The sequence below is a fragment of the Petromyzon marinus genome, unplaced genomic scaffold (assembly GCF_048934315.1).
Source record: "Petromyzon marinus isolate PM22_M1 ecotype Great Lakes invasive population unplaced genomic scaffold, UKy_Petmar_22M1.pri1.0 PM_G_Scaffold_48, whole genome shotgun sequence".
Taxonomy (NCBI): Eukaryota; Metazoa; Chordata; class Hyperoartia; order Petromyzontiformes; family Petromyzontidae; genus Petromyzon; species Petromyzon marinus.
In genome coordinates, this window is record NW_027423000.1 from 1,514,408 (window position 1) to 1,538,284 (window position 23,877).

The 23,877-nt window shown below is 52.4% G+C and overlaps 1 protein-coding gene across 1 annotated transcript; it reads right to left on the reverse strand.

Moving 5' to 3' along the window:
• Positions 1 to 522: 522 nt before the first annotated feature.
• On the reverse strand, positions 523 to 11,501 carry LOC142917390 (protein Wnt-5b-like). The gene is made up of 7 exons (XM_076062041.1): positions 11,347 to 11,501; positions 10,266 to 10,374; positions 8,574 to 8,812; positions 7,478 to 7,809; positions 6,392 to 6,508; positions 4,827 to 5,136; positions 523 to 1,155 (listed from the first exon to the last, which is right to left on the reverse strand). Exons 2-7 carry the CDS (start codon positions 10,349 to 10,351, stop codon positions 1,061 to 1,063), a joined length of 1,179 nt encoding a protein of 392 aa, XP_075918156.1. The 5' UTR covers positions 10,352 to 10,374; positions 11,347 to 11,501; the 3' UTR covers positions 523 to 1,060.
• Between the last annotated feature and the right edge of the window lie 12,376 nt (positions 11,502 to 23,877).

The following is a 23,877-nucleotide window of genomic DNA, read 5'->3' on the forward strand; positions in this document are numbered from 1 at the left end:
TTGCGCGATTCTAGTTTATCGATAATGAAACTGTTCCAGTGGGATAAGGCGTTGCTGGAGAGCGTTACGGTATCCATCATGACACCCACTCTCCCCCCCCCCCCCCTTGGTTATCATTTGCAATCAATGCAGAACTAGTGCACCACTATACGCCATCATGAACACTACAGCCGACTTAATCGAGATCCAAAACGCACAGAAATTACAGTGATACTCTGATTTAACGTCGCTTCGCAAATTACGTGGTCACTTTATTAACCTCGCCACCCGATTTGCGTCGCCTCAACCCCCACACTCACGTCGCTGACAGCATCACCGTTCGTCCTCTCTCGTTATCCATCGCCTCTCAGCCCCTTCGCCTCCACCACCACCACCTACTACCACCATCACCACTTACTACTACCACCACTACCACCACCACCTACTACTACCACTACCACCACCACCATCAGACTATCAATCGCTTCGGTATAACGCCGTTTCGATACTCAGGAACGCATCCCCGACGTCCACACACACAGATAGACACACAGAAAATTACTTTTATAGGCAAGGTTGTCTACAAGTGTAGCGTGAAGTGTATACAGTGCAACGCGGCTCAGTGAAGGGTATGACGGATGCTGCAGGGGCGGCTCCCTAAACAACTTTGTAGGGGTCACCGAACCGCACTGTGAACCCTCAGTGTGCCGAGTGAATGTTTCTAACATTTGGCAAAACGCGGCGTTAACAAGAACGGAGTTAAAAGGAACAACAAGGCCACTTAGTCACTAACCGCATTCAAGTGGTGACGGTCAAAAACAACGGTGCTTCTGCATTGTGGAAATTCACCATGTGCGGATGTTGACAAGTGTATAGTAGGGTAGTGAAGTGTAGCGTATCAACGTGTAGCGTTTGTAGTAGTGTAATGTATAGTGTGACGCGGCTCGTAGCGATGGGCATGCTGGATGCCGTGGTGCCCCAAACAAACTTCGTGGGGGTCACCAAACACCCGCAGGACCTGGGGCTGAAACCAGATGGAGTCCGATTTCAGCCGAGGCCACCCCTAGGCTGCGGCTTGAGGCTACTTGCACAAGAATTGATCGGTCCATGGGCACAGCTCGCAATCGACGTTCCAGTGGAGTTGTTCCTTGCATCCGCATTGCTTCTCCACCGTGACTGGGGGGGGGGGGGGGGGGAACAGCACGGGGCGAGAGTGCGAAACGAACGCGAGAAGCGTCGTCGTTTTGACCGCGAGATATTTTTTTTTGACCGCGAGATTTTTTTCATCGCAATCTTGCGATCGCCGTTGACGCCGCCGTCTCCGTGCCGGCGTTGCTTGGGTGGCTGTCCTAGCCCAAGTTTTTGTTTCTATCCTAGCCCAAGTATTTGTTTCTATCCTAGCCCAAGCGCTGTATATGCTGGTCATAGCGAAGTACCGTAGGATATGAAAGTATGTTATCTGCACGATGCGCCCTAATAAAAAAAAGAACAAAGGCAAGTTTTCCGAGGGACATTACAGTAGTGTAGAATAGTGTAGATTGGTGTATAGTTGTATAGTTGTATAGTGTAGCATGCAGCGTAGTGTATAGTGCAGTGGTTCTTAACCTGGGTTCGATCGAACCCCAGGGGTTCGGTGAGTCGATCTCAGGGGTTCGGCAGAGCCCCTGCCACGGAGGTCCGGACACACTTGAATTATTGTGTAAATTTGTGATGACACACACGGCCCGCTTGGCCATCACTGGCTGCAGATGATCATGCAACACTGCTTGGCCAATCAGCGCTGCGGGGAATTTAGTGCGTACTCAGTAGTCAACATGTGACTGTTGTTGTCGTACGTCGTGTGATTTCTTTAATATTTTATCCATACTAACTATGTCGGGCAAAAGAAGAAAGTGGTCGGACGAATATGTACAACATGGATTCTCATGTATCACGGAACGTGATGGGAGTGAGCGTCCTATCTGCATGATTTGCAACGCCAAGTTGAGCAACTCTAGTCTTGCACCGGCAAAACTAAAGGAACACTTCTTGAAGCTGCATGGAGACGGGGAATACAAGAACACAACACTTGCTGAATTCAGGGTGAAGAGAGCCAGATTCGATGAAAGGGCCTCTCTGCCTGCTCTTGGATTTGTACCTGTTAACAAACCGATCCTGACAGCATCGTACGAAGTTGCTTACCTGATCGCAAAGCAGGGCAAGCCACACACCATTGGTGAAACACTTGTGAAACCAGCTGCATTAAAGATGGCGAATCTGATACTCGGAACAGCGGCCGAAGGTAAATTATCCCAAATTCCCCTTTCAAATGACACCATCAGTGACAGAATAGAAGACATGAGTAAAGACATCTTGGCTCAAGTAGTCGCGGATCTGATTTCAAGCCCGGCAAAATTCAGCCTTCAACTCGACGAAACCACAGACGTTTCTGATCTAAGCCAGCTTGCTGTTTTTGTACGCTATGTGAAAGACGACATGATTAAAGAAGAGTTTTTATTTTGTAAGCCTCTTACAACAACAACTAAGGCAGCCGATGTGAAGAAGCTTGTGGATGACTTCTTCAGAGACAACAATCTTTCATGGGATATGGTTTCTGCAGTTTGTACGGACGGAGCTCCAGTCATGCTGGGAAGAAAGTCTGGTTTTGGTGCGCTAGTAAAGGCCGATGCACCACACATCATTGTGACGCATTGTATTCTGCACAGGCATGCGTTGGCAACAAAAAACTTACCTCCAAAAATGGCAGAAGTATTAAAAACTGTGGTGGAATGTGTGAACTATGTGCGAAAAAGTGCTCTGAGGCACCGCATCTTCAGTGAGCTGTGTAAAGAAATGGGCTCTGAATTTGAGGTACTTCTGCTCCATTCTAATATTCGGTGGTTATCCCGGGGACAGGTGCTGAATCGTGTTTTTGCCATGCGTGTGGAATTAGCCCTGTTTTTGCAAGAGCACCAACACTGCCATGCAGATTGCTTCAAAAATCCTGAGTTCATTCTCATTTTAGCGTACATGGCTGATATATTCGCAGCTCTCAATCATCTCAATCAGCAGATGCAGGGTGGTGGAGTCAATATCATGGAAGCGGAAGAACACCTGAAGGCTTTTCAAAAAAAGCTACCGTTATGGAAACGACGAACATAGAACAATAACTTCGCAAACTTCCCGCTTCTGGACGACTGTGCAAGTAAGATCGAAGATGTGTCTGGAATCGGAGATATTTCTGTATCCACGGAACTGAAGCAAACAATTGCCACGCACTTAGATGAGCTTGCAAAGTCTCTCGACGGATATTTCCCTACAAGAGAGTCATATCCAGCATGGGTGAGACAGCCGTTCACGTTTGCTGTTGAAACAGCAGATGTCAATGATGAATTCCTCGACGAAATCATTGAAATTCAGCAGAGCCAGGTTCAACAGCAACTCTTCAGAACAACAACGCTCTCAACGTTTTGGTGTCGACAAATGAACAAGTATCCAGTTATTGCTAAGAAAGCCCTGGATTTTTTATACCATTTGTTACAACATATCTTTGTGAGCAATCCTTTTCGAGGATGCTGGACATAAAAACGAAGAAAAGGAACAGACTTTGCTGTGAAAATGACATGAGAGTGGCACTTGCCAAGGTGAAGCCACGCATATCTGAACTGATCTCTCAAAGGCAACAGCAGAAGTCACATTGATTTCCAGGTATGTAATTTGTTGTGAGTTTATGAATTGTGTTGGTTTTATTCTTTGAACAAGGTAATGTTCATGCACGGCTCATTTTGTGTACCAGTAAAAAAATATATCTATGTCTTGAATTTGAAAAAAATCACATTTTATTTTTCACTAAAGAGGGGTTCGGTGAATGCGCATATGAAACTGGTGGGGTTTGGTACCTCCAACAAGGTTAAGAACCACTGGTATAGTGTGTGATGTGTAGTCGTGCATTGCAGTGTATAGTGTGCGTGCTGAACTTCTTCACACCGTACGTAGCTAACCATGCTCAGGAGGTGCGGGGGAAGGGCAAACACTAAAAGTGCTTCTAAAGAAGAGCTTTAAATCTAAGCGCCTTCTAATATCGGAAGAGCATTCCAGACGGCCACAGAAGCACATCCGAGAGCGCTGCGCAATGATGCAGTGACCACCGCCTTTGTTCGATGGCCGAGCCAAAAAGCCGTTGCTACCAAGATGACCGGAGTTTGTTCCAACGGTTCACGCTCCTGGACGAGATCATTTTTTTTACCGTGGTTTATTTGTGGAAAGCCGAGTGGCTGAGCGGAATCAAAATGGCTGACTCCGTTTCAGATCGCGGGCTCCCAATTCCGTGTTTCGGCCGTCCGTAATTTCAACAATAAATGCTGCTATGTTTGAGTTGTACATTTTTGCTCGATACCAGATTAGAAAAATTCCGAAAATGTCCTTTCACTGAAATGTGACACACATGTAGAGAGAGACATCAGAGGTTGTGGGTTCGATGCCTGCCCCTGCTGCTGCATATTTGGAGTCTGCGTCTCATCATCATCACGGTGGCTAGTAGATGTTAACTATCTCGCCTGATATGCAGGGGTCGTGGGTTCAATCCCAACTCTGACAATGACCGCTGTTGTATGTTTGGAGCGTTTCAGATCTGCCTTGTGCTCGCGGATCTGGTCAGAGACGTGATGTTTCGTTTACCCAACGTAACAATCACCACATGTGCAACTTCGTTTGTAGACTCCAGGGCATTGCAGGTCAGGAATGACATCCTTCACAGATGGGATTAGATCACGGATTTTATGTAATATGAAATAGTTGCCGCTTTTTAATGAATAGTTTTAGTTTATTTTCGGGGAGGGGAGGGGGGGTGGGTGGGGTGAGGTGTGCACCTTGAGAGGTGTCGTATCCTCTGTCACAGCACGTGACGGAGCGTCCCTCGGTGGCCCCCTCCGAGGTGATGCTGTACTGCGGCCCCACCGTGCCGGGGACGCCGTGAGTCTCGTCGCGCTCGCAATACTCCGGGCTGGCGTTCACGTGAACCAGGTCGCTCGCCGTGGGCGCCGTCAACCGCTCGTTCACCGCCTCCAGACGCCGGCGGGGCCAGCGGGCGGCGCCGCCCCTGCCGCCGTTGGCGCCTCCGGCACTGCCCCCACCGTTGTGGCTTACCAGCTGCACGGCGGAACTTCTGTCGTACTTTTCCTGCGGCAACCATAATCGTCGTCATCAGGGGATGTGGTGGTTGTTGAGTGAATGCGGGGAGCTCCCTTAGCTGTGAGGGACCCCCCCCTCCCCCACCCCCCACCCCCGTCTGTAACCCTCCTATGGATTCATCCTCACTCTTGGTTCTTTCGGTAAAGTCACGTAGGTAAAGAAAATAAAAGATAAAAAAATTTAATCACGACGTTTCGATTGCAACACAAGCAATCATCATCAGGTGTGACAACCACAGCAAGAACATTTTACTGAAGTGGGAGAGAAACTGGAGTCAAGGGGTTTATACTGGCCATGGTAGGGGGGGGGGGAGTGGGCGGGGCTGTAGGTGCAGGAAGAGGGGCCAGTGGGGAGAGAGCCACGCATCTACAACGATTGCCGCCAACACGGATGGTGGCACTCGCAACAAAATAGCCGCACTGCCAAGCGCTGACGATGTAATTAACTCTGTAAAATAAACTAGTATCCGGTAAATAAGAGGGAACAACTATGAACTGTTCAATTTTACTTGGTTAATAACACATTTTAATGATTGCTCAGTTTGTATCTGTCCTCTGGGTTGAAGTTATGTCTGTGTTTGTATATCTGGATGGCTTCATGAACAAATCTTTGATGGTAGCCAGACGGCTTGCAGAGCACTTTGGTCTCGGAGAAAACAATATCATGGGAGCCCACGGCGTTGTAGCAGTGATCAGCCACGGCGGAAAATTTAGTCCTGCCGTATTTCAAATCTCGCGGATACGGTCTGAGACATGACATTTCATTTCCCCAATGTAACAATCGAAACAAATGCAACTCAGTTTGTAAACTCCAGGGTATTGCATGTCAGGAATGACATCCTTCACAGATGGGATTAGATCAGGGGTTGTGTACTGTACTGAATCGGACCTGGATCTTGTGCTTGTTTTTAAGATTTTGGAAATCTTTTTGGTAACGCCTGCTATGTATGGTGACGTGATGGTTCCCCCACCCCCACCATGCCCAGTATAAACCCCTTGACTCCGGCTTCTTTCCCACTTCAGCAAAATTTCTTGCTGTGGTTGTCACACCTGATGACGATTGCTTGTGTTGCAATCGAAACGTCGTGATTTTTTAAATATTTTTATTTTCTTTACCTCCGTGACTTTACCGAAATATCCTTGCGGTCATGAAACTTCAAATCTAGAAGGCTTCATCCTCGTCACTCCCACCCCACACTCACCTCCTCTGGGTGCAGTCTCATCACCTGCAGCCGTGAGCTCACCTTCAGAAAGTTCCCAACGCTGCGAAAGTCGGCGAGCTGCTGCCAGCAGATTTTCAGCATGCAGGTGCCAAATAACACGTGGCACTTGCAGCCCATGTACGCCAGATTGTACACCGCCTGCAGCACCACCACCACCACCGTCATCATCGTCACCACCACCACACTCACCGCCACCATCATAATCGCCACTACCAACCGCCGTTCGCTAACAAGTGGCGGTGACGTCACGACGGCACCTGTGCCTGCGTCCGGGGATGGAATTCCTTTCCAGCTCAGACCCAGCGTGCCCTTCGCCACAAACATCACCTCTTGCTGTGTGTAACGGCTCTCTCGCTGCTCCAGCAGTTCAACTGCTGGGGTATGCTTTTTCGCCCTAAAGACGACCGCTTTGTGGTGTTGCGATCAAAGCAGCGTGGACGTTTTATTTTTTCTACCTCCGTGATGACTTTACCGAAAGAACCCAAAGGGGTGTGGATTCCTGCAGTCGCGAAAGCTTCAAATCAAGATTCATGCATAACAATAATCTTAAATGTAAGAACTGTATCCTGCGACCAGACGTTATTGTACTTGAAACATAAACCGGTAAAATTTTGATTTAAAGCTTTCGTGATTGCAGGGATTCATATTCTTGGTTTTTTCGGTAAAGTCACGTAGAAGGGAAAAATGAAATAATAAATAAATATATAAGCCAATTCAATTCTCACGATGTTTCGACTGCAACACAAGCAATCATCAGGTGTGAAAACCACAGCAAGAAAATTTGAAAAAAGTTGTGTTTTTTTCTTCAAATTTTGATGATGATTGTTTGTGTTGCAGTCGAAACGTCGTGAGAATTTTAATGTTCATATTTTTATTTTTTTATTATTTTATTGTTTCCCTTCTACATGACTTCACCGAAAGAACCAAGAATATAACCGGTGAAAGTTAAAGCGAGAATCATTGCATCAATCACGATTGGTAATACAACCCGAGCCGACAAAGCCGAACCTAATTTGCATTGATCGCATAAAATAACTTTTTTCCATTACATTTGTTTTTTTAATGACAATACACACACATGCACAACCCACCCGTTCACCCACTCACCAGCCGGCCGGCCTCGTTGTTGTGCAAATTCATCGCCAAAGACTCCCCTCCTTGCCCGCTGCCACGATTGTGATCGCCCGCATCCACGAACCACTTGGTGAATTGGTATCCGTATTCGACGTCGTCTCCGGAGCCGCCCCGCCGAGCATCCGGCGGTAGCTTCATGGCGTGGGGAACGACCCAGGAGCAAGCACCCTGCAGGGCCCCCTGGCGGCAGGCGCGCGCCACCACGTGGGCCACTCCGGCAGTGGTGACGGCGGAGACGAACGCGGCCTCGCGCGAGCCTGGGGAGACTCCCAGGGGGGCGTCGTGCGTGAAGCCCGCCCCGTCAGCTGGAGACGGTGCGGCCAGACCGGTGTGGGAAGGGGTTTTGGGGGAGAACACGCCAAGCAGGTGGTAGGGAAAACGTCGCCTATTTAGAGACAGACCCCTCTCACGGGATTTGCCCGGGGACCGAACAATGGGCTCCGCGGCCCTGCGAAAGGAGAGCCCCCGAATCGGCGGCGTGGGGGCGCACAGCTCAGAAGCGGCAGCAGCACGAGCGGCTGGGGAGAGCTCCCACCCTCAAGGACCGACACGAGTGGGGACCAGGGGGATCGTCGCCGCGGGTAGGAGCCGAGCGCCGTCTCCAACTCCGCGGAATATATCTCGGGACAGGGAAACGATCAGGTGACGGGTATTACGATCGCTGCTTTTACAGCGGCCGACCTGGGGAGCGAACTAGGGCCGGTGGGACGTCCGGGACCCCCAAGAGGCGTGCCAGGAGCGTCAGGAGCAGTGAAGCGAGCGAGCCGCAGCCTGGCACTGGCCCAGAGCGAAGGCGGTTGCCATCGGGATAACGGGGCGGCCGCTTGGGCCGCCCGCGGACATCTCCCGCTGCCCGAGGACGGGAACTCTGCGAAGCAGAGTCGCGTAGGGGAGGGGGAAACCCCTGGAGGAGGAACGCGGGAACTCCGTAGCAGAGTCGCGTAGGGGTGGGAGGTGGGCGACCCCACCCCCTTTCCCCCCCAAAAAAAGCTTCTGTGTGCGTGTCTCGGGGAAGCGGTCGGGCACCTTAGGTGCGAGTGGATGTGGCGGGCTCGCTCTGACCCCTTACCCGACTCGGCCACGAGGTCCAGTGCGTCCTCCGCGCCAGGCACGGTGCAGTTCCACCGTTTGCCCTGGAACTGGTGCCGGCACTCGGACAGCGCCAGGTGGACGCCCTCGGCCACGTGCGCCACGTGGTCCCGGTGCCGCAGGCATATTCTGCGCTGTGCGGGAGACAGCCCCGGCACCCAAATGCACAGCGGCCGATACTCGGAGGGGTCAAAGTTGGGGGCCCACAGTGCGAGCGACCTGCAGAGGGATGGGGGCGGAAGTCACGGTGGCCGGGGGATGTTGACTACCTCGCCTGGTACGCAGGCAGTTGTGGGTTCGATCCCAACCCCTTAAAAAATTCCTGCTGCTGCATGTACGTTTTGAGTTTGCATGTCTCTCCCCGTGGTTGCGTGGATTCATCTCCAGGTCCCTCTGGTTTAGAATCAACGTCTCTACGCGTTTGGAGTGATTTGGCTGCTGCTATAAATCAGCACGTGATGATGATATCGGCCACTTTCTTGAGCTATAAAGTGCGATAGCCAGGCCTCTCCTGAAAAAGTGCTACATGATAAAAAGTTAAATAGAGCAAATATCTGTGGAATTTCTACAGGTTTGTAAATTTGAATATTACACGATGTACACACACACACACGAGTTATTTATCTCTGAAGTTGTGTAGTGACACAGCGCCGACCGCTGTCCAGCGGCGGCAACTGCTGTGGACAGCAAGTGCACTCACGCCGTCGAGAGTCTACACACGGCCGCTGCGTGCCGGCAGGGCGGAGGAACCGGGGCAAGGGTCACGGAAGACCTCACAGGGAGGGAGGCCCCTGGAACCCTCTGGTTGGTTTGAGAAGGGAGGTGGGGCCAGGGGCGGGGCCAGGGCAGGGCCAGGGGCGGGGCCAGGCCAGGCCAGGGGCCAGGGGCAATATAAAAGCAGCGGTGAGAGCGCTCCGGGCTGCCGGTACTGGGAATGGACTCTTCTTCTCATTGTCGCCTTCACCGGTAATTGTGCGGCCGGACAGCGGTTGGTCGTCTCGGTCGACGCAACGCGGTTCAGGGTCGTGTCTGGGCCGCGGCTGTACGGCAGCGTGGTCGAGAGAGAGAGGCCGGAGTTGGTGTAACGGAAATAAGAGACGGTGCCTCCTGCGACTGCATTGTCTCCGACTGTGCGTGTGCGTGCCGCACGCCGGAGGAGGACGCTACATGGGCGCAGGATGGGAAACAAGCGATTGTCTTTTAGCGCGCAAGACCCCGGCCGAGCCAAGTGACTCTTTCCTCAGCGGCGACCTGGCGATCATCACGCTGACACTTACAGCAGTAGGCAAACACTCTCAACGCGTGCTTCTAAATGTGGAGGGAATAATCGGAGGACCCCGGAATAAAAATTCTTAAGACGACCACGGGGAAAATATAGCAACTCCAAATATACGGCATGTGTCAAGGTCGCGATTGAACCCACGACCTCCTGCATAACAGCCGAGGTCGTCAACATCTCCTAGCCACCATGGTGCCCCAATATACCGCGCTAGATACTGTATATGTGATGTATATACACGCACACGATAAAAAAAATCCCGTACAACAACCGTATTGAGTGTGCAAAATAGAGGCAAGGTAAGAAGGGTGCTCAAATCGACGTCGAAACTTGTGAGCTCTCATCGCAGCAGTGAGGACGAAGACAGCGGCAGTGGCGGCGGCTTGCGGTCACCACAAGGAGGCGCTGGCGACTGCCCACAGCTGTGCCAAGGCGCAGAGCCCCAGCGGGAACCAGTCCACACGTCGCAGGGGATCCATCGAAATCCTCGTGGTCAGCGGCGCTGCGCAGAAGAGAAGCGGCCCGGTGGTGACGATGTTAACTCCCTCGCCTGGTACACAAGAGGTCGTGGGTTCGACCCTGACGATGCCCGCTGCCGTATGTTTTGAGTTTTCACGTCTCGCTCATCATCATCATCATCACCACCATGGTGGCTGGGAGATGTTCATTACCTCGCGTGGTACGCGGGATCGAACCCACGACCGCTTGCGTACCAGGCGAGGGAGTTAACATCTCCTAGCCACAGTGATCGTGACCAACTCGACTGCCGTCACTTTGGTGGGTACGATGGAATTAAGCTGCGGTAACGACGTTAAATCTATGAATGCATGCGGGGTATATGGAGGTGCGGGCTATCTGAATTTCTGCGGGTTACATGCTTGAAACTACGGTAGTCTCAATGGAGCGTGGCTGCTGGTGGAGGGGGGTGAGGGCATGTGAGGATGATGAGTCTCCCCGGTATCGTCTGAAGAGCGCGATGGGCCGGGGAGTTTCATGCTCCCCACCGTGAAACACTTGCACACGCACACACAAAGACAAAGGTCCCCCGTGCAAGCCTTAGACCGTCGAGGCAAGTACCGTTAGCGAGTAGCGGCGCCACGCTCGGCCGCCTTTGTCTCCCCTGTGGCGAGGTCTACCCATCGCACCAGGTGTGCTCATTTGAGGCTGAGTATACCTAGGGGAGGCCCAGGACCGGTTCAGATAATCGTCACTGACGTTGGCCGTGAGCGAGGGAACTGAAATCGGGTCAAGAATTGACTCCACCTACGTTCATCAGATTTATATTTTTAAGGCCGGAAGTTTGACCACTCGCTCGCTCCCTTCGGGGCGAAGCGGCTAAGGAGCGAAATCCTTTCGCGTGAAGACGAAAAAAAACTCGCCCGCAATGTGGCGCCATTCCGATTGCAAACGGTGCGACACTTCGGGACGTGCTCCACGGGCCGTGGACGAGTTTCCCCGTCGTCGGCAGTCTCACCTGGCAGGTGCACAGGCAGGTACACAGCCTGGCAGGCAGGTAGGTAGGCTGGCAGGCAGGAAGGCAGGGCAGGCAGGTGGGGCAGGCAGGCAGGCGGGTAGGCAGGCAGGCAGGCGGGCAGGTAGGCGGGCAGGTAGGCGGGCAGGCAGGCAGTGGAATCCACACCCCCGCAGTGTCAGCGGAGGGCCCTTTTATAGATCTTGTTGTTTGTCAAATTAGTCATCACGGCGTGCTCATCACGAGTCCACGTGCTCCCGAGATGATCTCATCCCACACACACCTGCAGCCACTTTCCACAAAGCCCTGCCCCCCTCCCCACGTGCGTCCCTCGCTCCTCATCAATCAAGAGACACCCTGCCCCCAACGCCATCACTCTGACTGCCACAGTGATAGACTTGGGGGGTGGGTTATGTCCGCAACGTTGTGTCCACGTTCACGCAGATGCGTAAACGTGGTTTTCTCGACATATTATTTATGTTGAGTTTAACACGTAGGCTTTCACGACCAATATTATTCACAATCAAGGTTTTTGGGTTAGATCGTGTTATTTAATGTGTTTTAACTCTCCACCACCCGACACGGCCAAACAGTAAAAAAAGTGTCACGTTTAAAAAAGACAAATAGTTCACTGCTTTAGCCAATCGGTGTGTTGAAGAGTGAATCAACATCATTTACATTTTTTGAGTAGTACGACGTTTCGCTGGTAATTACATTCAGTATCAACGGGCGATTTGCCAGAATGGTGAAGCCCTCTCCACTTGCTCCCGGTCTTAAATAGAGCAGCAGCAGGGTGACGTCATCATTTAACCCAGTCTGGTGCGGTGATTTGAGGCGGAGCGGGTATTGTAATTATATAATAGATTGGTAATCATTCAATCGTTATTCATTGGTTTTTTTCCCATGTAAGGAATTGTTTGGATTGCCACGTACGGCGCGAAAGAAGTCCAACGTCTATGTTGAGTGATCGCTGCACTCTCACGGGTCACTACGCTCTACCGTACAACACCGCGCGGTCTGTCAAAGGCCCTCCTCGCTCGTGGGTGAGTTATTCAAGGCAGAGCCATACGGTGAAGAACAGAAGTCAACGGAAGCCCGCGAATGTGTTAACAAATTCATCAATAACGGAGGTTTTTTGGGGTCAGATCGCGTAAATGTGTAAATGTTGTGTTGTTGAACCCGCCGCCACCCGAGACAGCCAACCAGTGAGGGTTGTCACGTAAACAGAACGTGGCCAATTCGTCACTGGTACAGCACGCCGGTTGTGTGTTGGAGAGCTGGCTAGCTGTCACCTGAAGCTCGTTGTGATTAATGGCGAAACGTCATGGTACTCAGTTTGTTAATGTCGTGGCTTGGCTGTCCAACACACAACCGGTGTTCTGTACTAGTATACTACACTATACACTACACTATACACTACACTATACACTACACTACTATACACTAATATACACTACACTATACACTACACTATACACTACACTATACACTAATATACACTACACTATACACTACTATACACTACACTATACACTACTATACACTACTATACACCAATATACACTACACTATACACTACACTATACACTACACTATACACTACACTATGCACTAATATACACTACACTATACACTACACTATACACTACTATACACTACACTATACACTGCACTATACACTGACATACACGACACTATACACTAATATACAATACACTACACTATACACTACTATACACTACACTATACACTACACTATACACTAATATACACTACACTATACACTAATATACACTACTATACACTACACTATACACTGCACTATTATACACTACACTATACACTACACTATACACTACACTATACACTACACTATACACTACACTATACACTGCGCTATACACTAGTACACACTACACTATACACTACACTATACACTAATATACACTACACTATAAACTAATATACACTACCCTATACACTACACTATACACTAATATACACTACACTATACACTACACTACACACTCGTGCTGTGCTAGTGACGAATCGGCCACGTTCTGTTCATGTGACAACCCTTACTGGTTGGCTGTGTCGGGTGGTGGCGGGTTTTAACGACACAACATTTATATTTGTACGCGATCTGACCCCACAAAAACCTCTCGTGGATGATAATGTTCGTTACAGCCTGCTACGTGTTAAACCGTTCAGAAATGCTTCGTATAATTCACAGCAGCCATTATAAACCATGATGTTGTCTTAAACAGAGACATCCTCCGACGAAAGTAAAATCATTGATCGGCCTACGCTTTAAAAGCGCTGGCATTGCAGCGGCACTGCGGTGTTACCACACAACAAATCTGCACCGCTGATTGTAGAGGCTTGGGGGGATTTGCCAAGGCCACTCCGTCATCAAGAAGGGCCCCTGGTGACTGTCGCGGTCCCCAAGTGACGAGATTCATTCCCCGGGCCGGACGAACGAACGGCCGGGGGCGGCGCAGCACGTGACGCAAGAGTCACGTCGGCTGGGGGTCTCGGTCGGTGATGCCCAGAGGGGCGGCAAGGGAAATCCGGCCAGGCCCCTCTGACGGCCGATAGCCGAGAAGCACCGAACGTCGGTGAAGCTGCTTGTTGTGATTACTGACGAAACGTCGTGTTCACGTTGTTCATGTTTGGGCTTTGCTCTCCAGCGCACCGCTGTTGCCGTGCTAGTGACGAATTGGGCCACGTTCTGTTCACGGGACAAACTAACTGGCTGCGTCGGGTGGTGGCGGGTTTAACGACACATTTATATATTTACGCGATCTAACACAAAAAACACCTCTATCACGGAGGTAATTCATGATTTGCAGCGGAATGTAGTTTGTGTGTTACAAGTCCTGCCACGCGCGACAATGGTCAGACAACATTTGTCTTTATCCTGGGACCTCCTGTTGCCAGCGCCAAAAAGTGATGGTAGGTTTGTCCACCTTTTTGTCTGGCAACGAAACAGCGGCGTCAAGATGTTAAAACGCCAAACTGAAACCTTTTACAAGGAATCACGTTGCTGCATTCACCACAATGCTTGTGGTCAAAATGCAAACAAAAAACGTACTCTGATCATATATGATGATGCATTGTCTTTGAAACTGCTTGGGTCTACACCAGAGACGCATTTTTGGCCTTTTGGCGTCCTCTGGTCTAACACCGTCTGAGACGAGGCTCCTAAGAAAGCTGTCTCTGGTGTGGGCCAATCAGTTTTCAAAGACAATGCATCATCAAATATTATCAGAGTGTGTTGTTTTTGTTTGCATTCTGACCACAAGCATTGTGGTTAATGCAGCAACGTGATTCCTTGTTAAAAGGTTTCAGTTTTGGTGTTTTAACATCTTAACGCTGCTGTTTCGTTGCCAGAAGAAAAGGGGAAAACCCCTATGATCATGTATTCGTCTGTTTGGTTTTTATTTTATCTGCAAATTTCAGGACTAACTGAGCAGCACCTCAATTACTGTTTTCAAGCCGATGCGGTTGAGTTTCTAAGAGACTGACGTTGTACAATGGACTGATATCCTTTAGGCTCCTCACTGAAATCTATTTGAAACCCAATTTCATCTCAAAATGCCTTTTTTTGCTGATGGATTTCTGAGCAGCTCCAGTTGTTTATCTTGAGTGTCGTTGGGACGGACGGATGGACGGATCTGCAGCGAGGGCATTGAGCCAGAATCGCCGAGACCCTGGGTTTGAATCCAAGCAACAACCGCCTAATGTTTAAACCGTACCCTTAAATGTGTACATTTGATGTCGGCCAAATCACCAACGACTACGCTAACCATCATGCTAAAAATAGTTCTCACTTAATTTGGGCCAAGTTCCAGCTCTACACAAATAAATATTTTTTTTCTCACCATAATTCGACTCGTCCAATCAACATGCTGTTTGTTCGCCTCGTCGCAGGGCATCGACGTGAAGTGTTGTGCCCCCTCCTCCTGGTGGGTGTGTGTGTCAATCGAAGGTCATTTGAAGGGAATCTCAGAAACGCTTGCGAAATCCGCCTCGCGAGCGGGGGGAGGGGTGGTGGAGGCCGCCGCTCCGCTTCGCGAGAGTTCCAGACGGACACTTCGTCACGTGACATCATACGGAACGCACGTTTCTGGAATAACGTTTGGGGGGAAAAAAAGATGCCAAAAACACATCTGAGCATGAATTTTGATTTGAAGCTTTCGTGACTGCAGTGATTCATATTCTTGGTTCTTTCGGTAAAGTCACCACGTAGAAGGGAAACAATCAAATAATCAAATATATAAAACAATAAATTCTCACGACGTTTCGACCGCAACACGAGCAGTCATCATCAGGTTTTCACACCTGATGATGATTGCTTGTGTTGCGGTCGAAACGTCGTGAGAATTTTATTGTTTTATATATATTCTATTATTTTATTGTTTCCCTTCAACGTGACTTTACCGAAAGAACCAATAATATATCTGAGCATAGTTAAGAGGCGTGCGTGCAACTGTCCCGATTAAGCAAATGGCGTGGTAAAGTGGGCTTGGCCTGCCTTTGTTTATCATCATGGCTCTGGAAGAAATCCCCAACCCCTCACCCGGGGTCGGTGGGGGGAGAACCCGGCCCCTCAACGTCCCGGCTCCCTGTCTCTCCCCAGCGCAGGGTGGCACCCCCAATTTGACTGTGCCCCCAACCACAGGTAAGTAGACACCGGGCAGCACGTGCTGTGTATGTCCGACGCTACACAGGGTCCTCGCGACGTGGTGATACTACGCCGTATCAACGACAATCGTACGATCCGTGATGATCGTACGATCCATCTGCTAGATACCGTCATATCCCCGTGATTGTTGTAGCTGGTTTAAATTTGTTTTATTTCCTGACCGGGAAAAACTAAAACATCAATAACAAATAGGTTCGTTAACGTCGTTAATAAATGGGCATCGTCCATTACATTAATGCTCTGCAATATTTTTCAAAATAATTGACGCCACGGTGATTGACCTGCATGATTTTCATAATGAAGATAATTACGTAATTTGTTTCAGTGGAGCTGACAGCATGTACCGAGTACGTTATAAGTGTGACAGATGGCCTTGATTATAAAATACTAGCTGTACTACCCGGCTTCGCCCAGGACTTGGATCCACAACGCCCGGCCGCCTTTGTCTCCCCAGTGGGGATGTTCACACACCACAGCAGTTACTCGTTTGAGGCTGAGACGACCTAGGGGAGGCCCAGGACCGGTTAAAATAATCGTCACCGGTGGTGGCCGTGAGCGGGAATCGAACTCGGGTCGCCGGGTTCGTAGCGCAGCGTAGCGCTAACCACTACACTACAATGTGTTACGCTTCCACACACAGACACACACACAGACACACACACAGACACACACACATGGACACACACAGACACACACACGGACACACACACAGACACACAGACACACACACAGACACACACAGACACGCACACATAGACACACACACAGTCACACACAGACACACATACAGACACACACACAGACACGCAGACACGCACACACGCATACACACACACAGACACACACGGACACACGGACACACAGACACACACAGAGACACACACACAGACACAGACACACACACAGACACACACACACAGACACACACAGACATACACACACAGACAGTCACACACAGACACACACACAGACACACACACAGTCACACACAGTCACACACACAGACACACACACAGACACACACACACAGACAGTCACACACAGACACACACACAGACACACACACACACAGACACACACAAACACACACAGACACACACACAGACACACACACAGACACACACACACGGACACAATGTATAAACCTCCACCCACTCGTGCGAGTGATGAATATAATAGATAAGTGCCAATAATGCATTGTAAACACGCGTCTACGTCACGTGCTCTCGCAATTAACTCATTAACCCGATTGGCAATCATTGACATCCACGCGCGTGGCTTCCCAGCGTCACGTGGCCGTCAAGGCATCGGCCAATCAATTATGCAAATTAGTGTCGCAATCCCACTGATTGATGAATCAAGGCGGGCAGGCTGAAGGAGGAGTGCGCCTAGTGAATAGTGAATTGTTCACTCGGTGCGTGTGTGGAGCGGTGGCTACCGCCGGCGCTGTGGAGGGCTTGTTAATGATCGTTCACTGGACTCGACATTGGTGGTGGTGGTGATGTTGTAAGGAGTTGGGGCACAAAGTGAAGCTTCACCAGGCCAGCAGGACGGTCTGTTGTCTCGCGTTTACGTTTGTTATTCGAGCTACAAATAGCCGAGTGGGGGGTGGGGTGTGGACGCGTGGCAGACCCCCAACTCTGTGCGTTCTCTACCGTAGTCTCCAGATTCATAGACGCACTTTCTGGAGAATGTGACCATTCTTAATTTCAACAACAACAACAAACACCGCGTTAAGCAGTGGTAGTAGTAATAATACTGTAGCTCTTGGGTTACGTTATGCATTTCGTACAATGCCGAGCCGTTTGGATTTTTTGCGATGACCATAATATTAATGACTTAAAGCTTTCGTGACTGCAGGAATCACATTTATGTTTACTGCCTCAGCAGCTCTCCCGCTATATGATATTGTTATTATTTTTATATATATTTTTTATCTACGTGGCTTTACAGAAAGACCCAAAGAATATAACAATCATGTTTGTCAATCATCATCATCAGCTGCGATAGCATTAAGTGGCATCATCAGTTCAATCATCATCAGCAGCAGCATCATCATCGGCCCTCAACAGCAGCAGCAGCATCATCATCACTGCCCTTGTCGCTATCTGACAGCATCATCAGCACTGCCCTTGTCGCTATCTGACAGCATCATCATCGGCAACAGAGGCAGCAGCAGCAGCGTCACGACCGCCATGCAGTGCAGCGCTGCCAGCGAGACTCTTCCCAACTCCAACTCCTTAGCAGGAGGAGGAGGAGGAGAGGCCGCAGCCGCGAGCACCACGTGGCCACTCGCAGGCGCTGCGTCACGTGGTGTCGGCACCGGGCTAGTCTCACTATCGCAGGGTTACCTGCGCGTAGCTCTAGATGTGCCTTGGCCAGGTGTGTCTGTGTATCAGCCAGGTGTGTCTGTGTATCAGCCAGGTGTGTCTGTGTACCAGCCAGGTGTGCCTGTGTACCAGCCAGGTGTGTCTGTGTACCAGCCAGGTGTGCCTGTGTATCGGCCAGGTGTGGGTGAGTGACAGCCAGGTGTCCCTGTGTATCAGCCAGGTGTGTCTGTGTACCAGCCAGGTGTGGGTGAATACCAGCCAGGTGTGCCTGTGTATCAGCCAGGTGTGCCTGTGTATCAGCCAGGTGTGTCTGTGTATCGGCCAGGCATGGCTGAGTATCGGCCAGGTGTGTCTGTGTATCAGCCAGGTGTGTCTGTGTATCAGCCAGGTGTGTCTGTGTATCAGCCAGGTGTGTCTGTGTATCAGCCAGGTGTGTCTGTGTATCAGCCAGGTGTGTCTGTGTATCGGCCAGGTGTAGATAAGTACCAGCCAGGTGTGGCTGTGTATCAGCCAGGTGTGGGTGAATACCAGCCAGGTGTGTCTGAGTGCCAGCCAGGCGTGGCTGAGTGCCAGCCAGGCTCTCAGAAGGGCCACGCTCGTTGGAGGTTCACGACGGGCGTGCGGCCGGTGTCGACGCCGGCGTGGGCGGCGGGCGAGCGGCGGGCGCCCCGCCCGAAGCCGGAGTCGCGTTCGCCCGGTTGGCAAGCCGGGCGGGCGGGCGGCGAGCTCGCGGGTCGCGGTGCGGGCGACGGCGAAGACGCCGCCGGGACTCGTGCGGGCGCGAGGAGCGGAGGTGACGCAGAGGCGCGGTCTGGCGCGCCCTGGTTGGACGCCAATCCGCGGGGCGCCTCTCACGCAAGTGTCGGCAGCCCAGGTGCGAGTCGCCGCACGGGTGCGCTGCGGGTAGACCCGAGTCCTCCAGGTGAGACTCGGTCCGGTGAGCCCCAGCCAGGCGCTGAGAGTCGTGCGGGCGTGCCGCAGGTAGGGCGGCTTATTCCACGTGCCGGCGGCGGTGATGGCAGTGGTGGTATTGATTACGGTGGCAGTGGTGGTTATGACATTGGTGGTGATGGTAGTGGTTGTATTGATGATGGTGGTGGTGGTAGTGGTGGTGTTGGTAGTGCTGGTTGTAATATTGATGGTGGCAATGGTAGTGGTATTGACGGTGGTGTTGGTAGTGATAGTGCTGGTTGTAATATTGATGGTGGCAATGGTGGTGATGATAGTGGTGGTATTGACGGTGGTGTTGGTAGTGGTAGTGCTGGTTGTAATATTGATGGTGGCAATGGTGGTGATGGTAGTAGTGGTAGTGACGGTGGTGCTGGTAGTGGTAGTGCTGGTTGTAATATTGACGGTGGCGATGGTGGTGATGGTAGTAGTGGTAGTGACGGTGGTGTTGGTAGTGGTAGTGCTGGTTGTAATATTGATGGTGGCAATGGTGACGATGGTAGTAGTGGTATTGACGGTGGTGTTGGTAGTGATAGTGCTGGTTGTAATATTGATGGTGGCGATGGTGGCGATGGTAGTAGCGGTAGTGACGGTGGTGGTGGTGGTGGTAGCAGTGGGGTGTTGTGGCATGGCGTGAAAGCCCTTGGCGCTGCTGCTGCCGCTGTGAGCCAGGCAGGCACCAGGCGCGCCTCGCCGGCACCCCCGGCCGGGGTGATCTGCCGCGTGCCGGCGCGCAACGCCTCGCACGGCCGTGCCATCCCACAACGCTCACAGGTAACGGAGCTCCCTCGCCACCCCCCCTCCCTCCCCCCCCCCGCGATGTCGCAAACGTCAACACACATTGCACAGTAGGTCCTCATTAAGACCGCATATTTATTTCACCGATCTGTAGTGCAAACGAATGAATGCACGTGTGTGTGTGTATGCATCTTCATTCGCGTGCGCCTATCTCCGACATTTCAGGAGATTAATTCCCGCCGCCTTTCCAGTCCTGCCAGGGTCGATAAAATAACGACCACTTTGTTGGGGGGGGGGGAGTTGAAAGGGATCGGCCCCGCCAGAGGAATATGGAATTTCCACCATCGGCTCAGGGCTGTGAAACCGGACACGAGCACCGCCGCTCACCTGAGCGGCAAATCACTTTGACCTCGACTTGACCTTCAGCAGAAACAAAATCACGTGCCTCGTGAACGCCTCTGATGCACCACAGTGCCTTGTGAACGCCTCTGATGCACCACAGTGCCTTGTGAACGCCTCTGATGTACCACAGTGCCTTGTGAACGCCTCTGATGCACCACAGTGCCTTGTGAACGCCTCTGATGCACCACGTGCCTTGTGAACGCCTCTGATGCACCACAGTGCCTTGTGAACGCCTCTGATGCACCACAGTGCCTTGTGAACGCGTCTGATGCACCACGTGCCTTGTGAACGCCTCTGATGCACCACAGTGCCTTGTGAACGCCTCTGATGCACCACAGTGCCTTGTGAACGCGTCTGATGCACCACAGTGCCTTGTGAACGCCTCTGATGCACGTGACGTGCCTTGTGAACGCCTCTGATGCACCACAGTGCCTTGTGAACGCCTCTGATGCACCACGGTGCCTTGTGAACGTCTCTGCTGCACGTGACGTGCCTTGTGAACGCCTCTGATGCACCACAGTGCCTTGTGAACGCCTCTGATGCACCACAGTGCCTTGTGAACGCCTCTGATGCACCACTGAGCCTTGTGAACGCCTCTGATGCACCACAGAGCCTTGTGAACGCCTCTGATGCACCACAGTGCCTTGTGAACGCCTCTGATGCACCACAGTGCCTTGTGAACGCCTCTGATGCACCACAGTGCCTTGTGAACGCCTCTGATGCACCACAGTGCCTTGTGAACGCCTCTGATGCACGTGACGTGCCTTGTGAACGTCTCTGATGCACCACAGAGCCCCGTCGCCCCCTGCGCCACGGAGCGGCTGCACGCCGGCTCCCGGGGGTCACGTGACCCGTGGGGCCACGTGACCCCTCTGGAACCCGTGGCCTCCGCGGACCCGTCGAGACTCCGGCAGTGGCCTCCGGGACCCGCGGGGCCTTCGGAGCCGGGCCGACCCCCGGGGCACCCCTGGCCTGGCCAGCCGGTGAGGGGCGGTGTTGGCTGTGCTGTGTTCGCTGTGTTGTGTTGGCTGTGCTGTGTTAGCTGTGCTGTGTTCGCTGTGTTGTGTTGTGTTCGCTGTGTTGTGTTCACTGTGTTGTGTTGGCTGTGTTGTGTTCGCTGTGCTGTGTTGGCTGTGTTGTGTTCACTGTGTTGTGTTGGCTGTGTTGTGTTGGCTGTGTTGTGTTGGCTGTGTTGTGTTCGCTGTGTTGTGTTCGCTGTGTTCGCTGTGTTGGCAGTGTTGTGTTCGCTGTGTTGTGTTCGCTGTGTTGGCTGTATTCGCTGTGTTGTGTTGGCTGTGTTGTGTTCGCTGTGCTGTGTTCGCTGTGTTGTGTTGGCTGTGCTGTGTTGGCTGTGTTGTGTTCGCTGTGTTCGCTGTGTTGTGTTGGCTGTGTTGTGTTCGCTGTGTTCGCTGTGTTGTGTTGGCTGTGTTGTGTTGGCTGTGTTGTGTTCGCTGTGTTGTGTTCGCTGTGTTGTGTTGGCTGTGTTGTGTTTGCTGTGCTGTGTTCACTGTGTTGTGTTGGCTGTGTTGTGTTCGCTGTGTTGTGTTCGCTGTGCTGTGTTCGCTGTGTTGTGTTGTGTTGGCTGTGCTGTGTTCGCTGTTCGCTGTTTGCTGTTTGCCACGAGGGCAACCGCGGTGTGTCAGTGACGTGTGGCCGTCTCTGTGGCGGTCTCTGTGGCGGTCTCTGTGGTGCGGCAGTCGAAGCCCAACGGGGCAGGTCGCGTGCGGCGGGCCGAGGCGTGGGAGTGGCCGCCGCCTCTCCCCGAGTCGTCTTGGCCAGCGTGGAAGAGCAGGCCGACACATTTACCCCCCCCCCCCCCATCGTGAGGGGGTCGCTCGCCCTGTGCTTCTCCTTCCGCAGCGCCGTTCGTCGGGCCCCCGGGCCGGCCCGGTGGCCTGGTGCCCCCCCGGTGCCGCCCCCCCTGTTGTTCCGCACCCCGGCACCGGAGCTCTTCTCTGCCGTGCAGCGTGGCGAGCTGCGGGACGACTCCCAGCCAAGTCTCGTCGATATCGTCCTCCTGCAGCACCACCACCAGCAGCAGCAGCAGCAGGTCCACCACCAGCAGCAGCAGGTCCACCACCAGCAGCAGCAGCAGGTCCACCACTACCAGCAGCAGCAGGTCCACTACCACCACCAGCAGCAGCAGCAGCAACAGCAGGTCCACTACCAGCAGCAGTAGGTCCTCCTCCAGCAGCAGGTCCACCACCACCACCAGCAGGTCCACCACCACCACCAGCAGCAGTTCCACCACCACCACCAGCAGTAGGTCCACCACCACCACCAGCAGCAGGTCCACCACCACCACCAGCAGCAGGTCCGCTACCACCACCAGCAGCAGCAGGTCCACCACCACGACCACCAGCAGCAGGTCCTCCTCCAGCAGCAGGTCCACCACCACCACCAGCAGCAGCCACAGCAGCAGCGGATGCTGCAAGCGGGGTCGTCCTGCGTGGTTCTCAAGGGGTCTCAGATTCCAGCTGGGCTCTGCAGGACTCTCACGGGTCCCTCCGTCAACTTCACCACCTCCACCACCTCCACCACCGTCTGCTCCACCACCTCCACCGCCGTCTGCTCCACCACCTCCACCGCCGTCTGCTCCACCACCTCCACCGCCGTCTGCTCCACCACCTCCACCGCCATCTGCTCCACCACCTCCATCGCCGTCTGCTCCAGCACCTCCACCGCCGTCTGCTCCACCACCTCCACCGCCGTCTGCTCCACCTCCTCGCGCTCCTTCCACTGGCGCTCCTCCGCCTCCCCGAGGACAGCGGCTGCTGCCGCGTTAGCTCGGAAGAGCAAAGCGAACGTGCGCGAAAGGCTCCGGGTGAGAAGCCACGATCCCCTTAGGTTGACTCAGACTAAAATAAAACTTGGGGGGGGGGAGGGGAGGGGGGGTGGGGGGGTGATATGGCCCGGCGGTGGCACGTTCGAGATTCGGTTCGGATCTCGCAGGCCACCCCAGCGATTACGTGAATAGAGTAGCCCATCGTGGTCCATGTGAGTGACGTTTTAAACATTGACACTGCACCTATATCAGTTGGGACCGCACGTAGCAGCGACAGTCTCCTCCCGACTGGCCCCCACTTGCAGGCCGGGCGTCACATAATGCAGCACGAGGATAGCTGCCACTGGGAGAGCTGGCGGGTGCCCTTTCAAACGTCTGAGGTGTAAAACGTAAAGTCGCTCATCGTCGCGCGAAGAGATGGCCCGCGACGAGGACGCCGCGTAAAACAAATAATTTTTTAACTTAAAACTCGGATCCGTCCGTCCGTGTGCCCATCCTCCCACGCGTCCGTTTCTCTCCCCGTGCTTTTGAGTGACTTCGCGTTTACATTATGAGACCTCCTTTGCCAGTAACAAGATATAGTAATAGGTTTTACCCTTGTACGCCTTTTGGCGTCATCTGGT

Bases quoted from the DNA above. Each gene is read 5' to 3' on its own strand.
- LOC142917390 (XM_076062041.1), bottom strand. From the start codon at position 10,351: ATGGATCCCCTGCGACGTGTGGACTGGTTCCCGCTGGGGCTCTGCGCC. The intron at 7,810-8,573 runs GTAAGGGGTCAG...CACCGTCTCCAG, and splicing joins GGACCTCGTGGCCGAGTCGG to CTGACGGGGCGGGCTTCACG. The intron at 5,137-6,391 runs GTGAGCTCACGG...TGGTTGCCGCAG, and splicing joins GCGTTGGGAACTTTCTGAAG to GAAAAGTACGACAGAAGTTC.